Source organism: Gavialis gangeticus, unplaced genomic scaffold (assembly GCF_001723915.1).
Source record: "Gavialis gangeticus isolate Ggan-Ray unplaced genomic scaffold, GavGan_comp1, whole genome shotgun sequence".
NCBI lineage: Eukaryota > Metazoa > Chordata > Crocodylia > Gavialidae > Gavialis > Gavialis gangeticus.
The window spans coordinates 244275458-244284740 of NW_017729032.1; the positions used below are offsets into that span (position 1 = coordinate 244275458).

Below are 9283 nucleotides of genomic sequence, written 5' to 3' on the forward strand. Positions count from 1 at the left end.
CTAGAGCTATTGGCTGAGCACTGTAGCTTATTCCTGAAGCAGCAAAATTGCTAGTACATGATGAGGCTTGTGATGTGGCAACAGCACTTTTTCTATAGGAACTTATATAAAGAACCACCTACAGTTAAGAACTAAAGGTTATGCTACTGCCCTTGCAAGGGTCTTGGCCCAGGAACTTCCTGGTACTGCACTTTCTGAATACTCTGTCTTCCCAAGAGAACTTGTTTTGTCACACAGTCAGTGTGACTCTGGAAAAAAATCTTTTTTTCTATATTCTGCCTTCTAAAAGTAAGGTTCTGTTTTGTTTAGGGGCATCCTGTATGCAAGAAAACATGGTATTTACATCCTTTTGCTATTTGCACTGAGAGGTGCGATCCTTCCAGCACATTTTGCATTTGATTTTGCAGTGTTCTGTATTTCATATTTTGTTTTCACCATCATAAATGTGATGTCACTTTTCACATTGTCATTTTACTGCTAGTCATGCAGTGGGCCCGAGCACAGTCTAGTATAAGGATAAGCATTTTTATGACTAGCAAATGTACCTTGTAACAGGAAAATAAATTAAAGATGACACAGATTGTATTTGCTTATTAAGTCTGAAAATTTTCCTCAGTGTAAAAAGAATTTTCCTTACTATGTAAAAAGAATTCATCCTGAAAAGAAGTATTCTTTCTCTCTTTTTCTCTCTCTGTTGCTTTTAAATTAGCTGGGAATCTTTTAATTATGTTAAAATATGTTTAAAGTTTTAAAAACTGAAAGGTCTTTTATCAAATGTCATATTCTGTCCGAATGCCCATTTTTATGTTACATATCTCATTGCAACAATAAATGGGAATGTTATTAAACATACAGAACAGCATTTGGGGGTTTTTTTTCGGAAAGATGTATAGATTTTTATGCAGTAATTTAGCAAGATGTTTCAAACAGGATGGTTTACTAAATTTTCTGAAAATCAAGATTCTGTTTTAGGGGGCCATATTATTTCATTTCATAAACATACTGCATAATTGTAAGTTTCTTATTATGGGTCTGAGGCTCCTGCAACAATTGAAGTGCTCTTTTTTAAATCTACATTAATGCATTCAATTTTCTAATAGATGTGGTCATAAATATTTATAAATATGAGAAAAAGCCATTGTTTTAAATTACTTGCTATTCTGCCATAATACTTCATTTTTTATCCCATGCTTAAATATCAGCACTTGGATCACTAATACAGTGTATCTGTGTTCAACACAGTAAACCTGGTTATTTTTGTTGCAATATGTGTGTTTTCTAGGCATATTAAAATTTACTATTCAAGTTCCATGGGTGATTTCAGTGGCATTTTAAGGATACTGAAAACAGCTCAAGGCTTCAAATAAATGCACCTTCAACTGTAAATTGAATCTGGTGTGGTGTTTTGTAAATAGAACAGAACATACACTTTGATAATAAAGCATTTTGGTGTACTCTTAACAAATTGATCTTATTTTTTTTTAGATACACCTTCTGTTAAAATCATATCTTCCAATTCATGGCCTGAAGAAGGACAAAGTATAATTTTGACTTGTGAATCCAAAGGAAAACCAGTGTAAGTGATTTAACAAGCAATATGTTTGTGTTATTTTCTTTATTCTGCTGTGATTGCAGTCTCTGACTGCAAAAATCTGCTGTTTCTGTCTTGTCCTGGGGTGTGAAGTGATCTCTGGTACAGAATAACCCTTGAAGCCTGTCTTCATTAAGTGTCTATGGAAGATTGGTCTCTTACTTTGTCATCTATTTTAGTTTTGGGGAAGAATTCCAGCTGTGAGATTTTTTCAGTAAGTCATTTCAACCTGAAAGGAGTGCAGGCTTAATCAGTCTCTGTTTACATCATTGAACTGATGATAGTTGAGGCAGAACATCTCATGAAAAACTTCTCATGTCAACAAGCCTCTCAGAAAATGTACTGAACTTTCTGCCCATTTGGCTAACATGTGCATGAAAACTTGAAATGTAATGATATATGCAAATGGACTCAGTTCTATCACAATTAAAAATTATACCTTAAGAAATAAATTATAGGTACAGTATTTCAGTCGCACTTTGGAAATGGTCAGCTATATGCAATAATATTTTATGTCAAATTTGCAAGCATTGAATCTATACAGAATCCATTATTAGAGAAAAACAATCCTAAAATGCTTTCTTTCCAATTATGATAAACCTCCTAGGCTTAATCACTATTTAAAACAGTAAATTCCCAATTGAATTGTGTTTTGAATTTATGGAAGAAACAGCCCTGAAATGAGATGCCTGAATATAAACTATCTATGAGCTTAAAACATAAACTGTCAAGGAGATTAATTTTACATTATAAAGAACAATAATATGCAGAATTAGAGTAGTCACTTAAGTGAAATATTGGTGAAAACATACTTTGATTATATTCATATGTAAGATGCATGCAAAAAAGAGGGAACTGGATAACATCTAACCTATAGCCCAGTAAAGCATCATGCTGGAAAATTGGAGAAATACACATCTTCCCTAGGTGAGATGGGCAAAGAAACATGCTTTCACACTACCTAGGTGTAGCCATTAGTTTATTACTGAGCTGAAACACAAGGGGCACCTCCTCTTCCTATGGTTTTTGCCCAGCTTCAATTTTAGGACTTTTGCTTGGGTACACACATACAGGGCTAAGTACCTGCCCTGCCAAAGTACAGCTTACAGCCCATAGCCATGTGAAAAAGGATTGCAAGCTATGTCTAAATGCTAAAATTGACAGGTATATAGCTTGTTAAGAGCCATTTGAGCACATATAGTGAACTAGGATTCTGTCCTAGGTGTTCCTGTGCCTATTCTCCTGAGGGACTTGATCTGGAAGGTATTTTGGAAGCATACATAACACACACCTTCGTGATTAGACTTCCCACAAAGTGCAGTTACAGCATCCACTTTCTTTTAAAAGAAGGAAGTTATTGCCCCCCCTTTATATAATGGTATAGTTGTTAAGAGCACTTGCTCAAGAGTTGGAACACCCAGGTTCAGTTGCTACTTCTCTGGAGAGTGTTTCAAGCACCAGGCTATTGATTATTCTGTCTGGAAGCACTTTCCAACCCTCTCTGTTTAAGCTGCATCACCATGCAGAAAAGAATGCAAGGTCATGGGACCAGAAAGACTGCACAGGAAGGAGCATATAGCCAAGTGGTTAGAGTACTCACCTGGGGAGAAAATCCTGCATTCCAGGTGTGGTTTCTGAGACCAGTGTTGTATTTTATCCAACTCTGACTTCTCTGACTGCAGTTTAAAAGGGAAGAGTAGCACCTACTCATAGCATAGCTGATTACCCTCAGGATAGAGGGTTCAGAGCTGTAGATCTACTCTATTCAGACAGAGACTTCCATGAAACCCTGAGTAAAGTATCTGAAATGTGAAATGAAAAATCGCCACCTTTCCTGAGCATTTCCTATTTGCGTAACTCTTGCACATAAAATATTCTGAGGTTAGGTGACAGTGTGCTCAGCCTTCTGTTTGTTTTGAATCAAATTTTGAGGGTCCTACATTTTATCTTTGACTGTATAAGCTCCCAATCTCAGGGTTCTGGATTCCACCCCTAGGCCAGGCACCTAAAAGTTGAAGGTTGTCATGTCTTTTGACCTTGAGTGCCTGCGTCACATAATTCCTTTACAAAGAGATTTTTATTTTGTTTTGTTTTATGACATGCATCCCATTTGTACAAAATAGATTTTCTGCTCTTTTAATGATATTAGCTGCCCTTGAATTTTAAAAGACATGGAAAAGACAATGCTCTTCATTCTTGAGGAGATTTGAAATTCAATGTATGACAATACATCAGAAATCTTTGTTGAGTATATGAATCATTTTTTTTCACATGTCAAAGACATAAGAATGTTCTACTGAAGGAAGCAAATAATTCCCTTGGTTTATCAGGAGATTTTCTTCCAGATCATGATTTTGCAATTACTATGTCATTTATAAATGACATTTTGTGATGGCAATAACAAAAACTGAAAAATGACATATTTTATCTTTATATATAAAAGATTTTTCATTTCATTTTTTTCTGTATCATCAAGAACCTTCAGCAGACTTCAGTGAAAAGCCAGTTCTAGGAAAAAAATGTATAAATTATAATATTTAAATACTATGGGCTACATTTAAAAAAATGAGTCCTAACTTGGGATATTTGTATGAGTAGACTTTACATTCATGGTGCAGTGTCAAAAAAAAGACACAAAGTGGACCTTGGCAGATCCAAATTTAAAATTTTCAAGTCATTTGATGAGATAGCTGTGGAAAGGTCTACGCCATCAACTTATCAAAACAGGGCACCAGTATGCAAACGGCCTCTGGGGCACAAATAATTTGTGCCAATAATTGCACCTCTAATTGTCCATACCAAGGGAGCTGCCAACATCAGCTAGTCTGTATTGCCTCATTAGGTCAGCCATTTCACATGCAGCAGCCAGTGATAAACAGCCAGGCACTGGGGAGCAGTTTGTGGCTGCTTGGTATGTTAACAGTAGTGTCATGCTGAAAGCTCCCATTATTGTGGCTACCTTTAGGCTCAAGAGGAAAAGAGAATAGGAGCATTCTGTAGAGCCCGAGTATATTGATGTTCCAGGTTTTGTATGCAATTAAATAGTAAAAGTACAGGAAAGAGAAATAAACTCTTAGACTCTGTGTAAGCACAGAAAAATACACAGATCCACTACAGGATTTGTATGCTATATTTTAGCTTCCTCAGTATGCCACCAACTTGTGTGGTGGTTAGAAAAGCATACTGTCTCTTTATGGTGTCAATCATAGAGTTGGTCTTGCAAACACATGTGCAGCTGCCTAGAGTCTTGAGTGCTATTAGAGCCAGGAGCAGTGTTCAAGCAAGGGCAGTGAGATGGGAGAGCTACCATGCCAAAGTCGCGCAAGAGAAGGTGAGGATGGGGTTAGGTACACCCCTTCTAATGCACTGCCTCCCTGATCAACATTTGTGAGTCAGATACCCCAAAGAGATGAAACCCCTATGGAAGTCAGCCAGCCCTAAAGAAGCCACCCAACTGCAATGTAGTGTGGGTGAAGCCCGTCAGCCACCACCCCCACTGCCAAACAAGCCTCTATGTCCCACAGCTGGATCTAATGGCTTTGCGGGGCAGATCCAGCCTCTGGGCCATAGGTTGCTGATCACTGTTCTATGGAGCTTAAAACCATAATATGGATCTTCATTTTAAAAATAAAAGAAATTAAAACAAAGCTTTGGATTTAGATTGTTTTCTGGGTACCATGACTGAAACATTTGGATGCTACAGCAGAAGCATGTGTCTGTGTATGGGCAGGGCAATAGACTGCAATTTAAAAGAGAAGGTTAGGATCTGCTGTCTTAAATGGTATGCGTATATATTGTATGAGCATTTAATTTTAATACTTCCACTGTTTGGCAGGGAAGGAATGGAAAAGCATCTCTGTAGTTTGTCAGAGGCTTATTAATAAAGAAACCATATAATAAATTTAACTCAGTAAGAAATGTATATTTCATTTGCTAAAATACTGGTCACTTCCGAAAATAGTTAAGACCTGTAACCCTATATTTTTTATTCTAATCTGCAATTCAGAATAGAAACCTAAGACTGGAAGGGTCTTCCTGGACCATTGAGTCCAGTCTCTCACTTCTGAAGGCCATCATTTATCCCAAGAGTCCAAAAAATTGTCTAGTTTGGTCCTTCATGCACCACAGTCACAAAGCACCTTATGAAAACATAACCAAAATCAGTGCATGGGTAAAAAGCAGAAGAGACAATGGGTTAAGTAAACAATTAATATATATCGTCATATGATTCTAAGGAGAGGACCATGTTTGTCAAAATGGCACAATATTAGAGAAAACATTTATAACAGACCCCAGTCTAGTGATCAGTTTGACCTTGAGAAGGAGTTTGTCTTCTAAGCACCAGAAGGAGCTCAAAGGCACCTCAGTCATAGCTCCTTCAGCTGTGGCCAATGTCTGGTGCTTCAGAAGGAGGAAAGGAGGGAGGGCAGGAAGACCAAAAGACACTAAAGTATTCACTGCAGGGTGGGGGGGGTCCCCTAGAAGAAGAAAAAGTTGCATCACTTTTTAAATTTGCATTTTATTTGAAGTATGAGAATTCTAGAAGTCATAATACATTGTACATATGGAAAAATATACATATATTCCTAAGCAATCTACACCAATGTGTTTCAGTAGGTATTTTAGTATTATTTCAAAGGGCCAAATTCTGCCCTCACCAACATGACCATGTCAGAAATATTCCGTTACTTGAGGGATAAAATAGTGTACCTGAAAATGTTGTAAGTATTTTTTTTTTACTCCAAGTCAATGCATATTTTGAATTTTTCTGATGGGGTTGTGCAAAGGAGTGCCAGGAGTGACCAAGAATAACAGTCACAAACTGGCAGAGGGTAGATTTAGGCTAGATATCAGGAGGCACTACTTCACGGTCAGGGCGGCTAGGGTCTGGAATGAACTTCCAAGAGAAGTGGTGCTGGCTCCTACCCTGTGGGTCTTTAAGAGGAGGCTGGATGTACATCTTGCTGGGGTTGTTTGACCCCAATACTCTTTCCTGCCATGGCAGGGGGTCGGACTAGATGATTTTCTCAGGTCCCTTCCGACTCTAGAACCTATGAAACTATGAAAGATGGGAGCAGAATTGTACTTCCCAGAATGGGTATTTTTACTGTATTTGAGAGTGTTGAGGAATATTCTTCTTTAATTTTCATTGGCTCTAGAATTGAGCTGGACTGTAGCAAAACAGAATATATTACTATAATTGCAAAATCAAGTTTGTCCAACAAACTGCAACCAACTTTCAACTCTAAATGAAGAACACTCAGTGATAATCCGATGATATTGCAAACCCATTCACCTATGTGCTGACAAAAGATGACTAGAAAATAATATTCATTTCATAAACATTATTGGGTACAGTAGTTTTTTATCATTTTGATGGAGTGAGGAATCAGTTTACCACATACATATATCAAAGTTTTTTTTTCTTATTTGCTAATACTAATGTGTGTGGTTTTCTCTCCCTTTTTCCCCCCTCCCCTCCCCTGATCAGTAAACACAAATGTTAGGGCTAGCTGTAGCTTGTGTTTGACAAGTGTCAGAATAGAGTTATAGTTTGCCGTGCATGTCTTTTTCAGCAATGTCATCTGGTTTGATTGATGCCTATTTGGCAGATCAAATATAGCTTTTTTTTAAGGCAAACTCTAGGGTGGTATCTTTGTCAGATTATACACAGTTAGGTTACAGTGTCTGTCTTTCCATCCTGAACCCTTGTGTTGATATGCTTACTTTGAATTTGACAACCCTTGTGTCCATTTTTGACTAAAATTGATGTTTTGGATTAAAGGATTTTGCTGTTTTTTGCCTCTTGTACAGCTGTATATAACTTGGTTGAAGACCAAGTTACTCAATTTGACACCACTACTAGAGCATATTCATCTGTTCATGGAAAGACCATTGTACTTTTCAGTCCAGTCTGAAGCTAATCACTTTCCTTTTTAGCCCTTAACGTTATTCTGTCTTTTCCATTATTCTGGCTGAATTCCCAGATAGCTGTTTGTCTGTACTAATTCTGTACTTTTCTGAACAGACCTGCCTAACCCATCTAAACAGTCATCAGCATTTAATGCATTTTGTTACTAAATGTCTGTTTTTCACCTAGTGTAACTTTTTCTAACTTATGCTAGTTATCCAATGAAGAGTTATGATTGGCCTCAAAATCTTTCATAAAGTCCTAGTGAAACATCGCTTCAGTCTATATACCTTTACAATTAATAAGATCTAGCAGCTTTCCTACATACTCATAGGGTATGTCTACACATGATGCTACATTGCCGAAGCAATGCCTACTATGGCAATGTAGCATCCATTGGTATCTACACATGATCAGCAGCTACTTCTCCATAGCGGCACACTCGCCATTATAGCGCACCACTATGGTGAAGTAGCTGCTAAAAATAACCGTGATCTGCGTGTATGGCACAGAGGTGGTTAATGCACCATGCTTTAGTACTTCCAAAAGTGGAAGTACTAAAAGACAGCACAGCAACAATGTTGCCCTAGGAAAACCTGTAGATGCACCCATAGTGATATCCTTTTTTTCTGGCAAAGAGAAAACCTTAGCAAAACAAAATGGTGATAAATGCTATTGTCTGTGTTGTCAGAAGATTAAAGAAACAATTTTTTTCTCATTACCTCAAGTTACAACTTTTAGTCACCTTTTTAGTTTTTTTATCAGAACAATAGGGTCTCATGACTGACGCAGAACTAAACTAAAAATTGCACGCTACTGCATCAAAACTTTGGGATTAAAATTCAGTCAAAGGCAAAAGGCTCAATATTTTATATTCCTAAATAGAACTTTCACTGAGATGTGCAAAAAAATGTATTTTTTAATTAGGAAAGATGTGAAAGGTATCCCAAGTTGCAATATGTTAATTCTAATTTAGCATTTGTTATTTAGGATTAAATCTGTCCACTGGTGTGAGAAGATACAAGAGAGATGTAGGAGCAGAAGCATAGTAGGACAGCTGTGGCAACAGCTATTTTTGCATGCCTCTATCCTCCTCCACCATGGTTGATGCCTAGAGCTTTTACTCTGGTTACCCTCCCTCATTTACACTACTGACTAGGAGTTTTGTGGTTTCACCCAAGTAGTATGGACAAATCTTTCCACAGAGCTCAAGATAGCACAAGAATACTTGGTTGAATAATATGACATAAAATCTTGGATGCACTGAAGTCAATGGCAATGCTCTCACTGCCATAAGAAGAGACAGGATTTCACCTTAAGGTCTCAAATGAACCATTCAGGACACATTTAGCCATCATTCTTTATCAGCCAATGTATGGGCTCTAGTAGGTAGCTGGATTAGCAGGCAGCAGTTGGGAGTACTCTGTTCAATCTACAAGGCACAGGAACGTACACTGCACAGCTTGTGAAGAATTCTGCAATAGCTGATTAGATAGTATTGTTGCCCTGAGGGGTCAGGCCAACGCTCAGGATCTCAGTATTGCACTGTTAGACAGGAGGGCATGATGTATAATTGCACATATACAAACACACAAATCAATTAGGTGCATACACATGCACACTACCAACTCAGGCACATACACATCCAAACCAGCCTAGGCACATTCATACCTATCACCAATTCAAGCACATACACTATACCCCCAAAAGTTAGACACAGATCACTAATACATATATCATGCACACAATGTCAAATATATATACACACACACTAGCAACTC

At 37.6% G+C, this 9283-nt stretch overlaps 1 protein-coding gene across 1 annotated transcript in view; it reads left to right on the top strand.

Moving 5' to 3' along the window:
- Positions 1-9283, top strand: part of CADM2 (cell adhesion molecule 2) — a 466246-nt gene that overhangs the window by 246179 nt on the left and 210784 nt on the right. The window contains exon 7 of the mRNA XM_019523900.1: positions 1486-1576. Coding sequence (XP_019379445.1) covers positions 1486-1576 — 91 coding nt within the window. The remainder of the gene's footprint in view (positions 1-1485; positions 1577-9283) is intronic.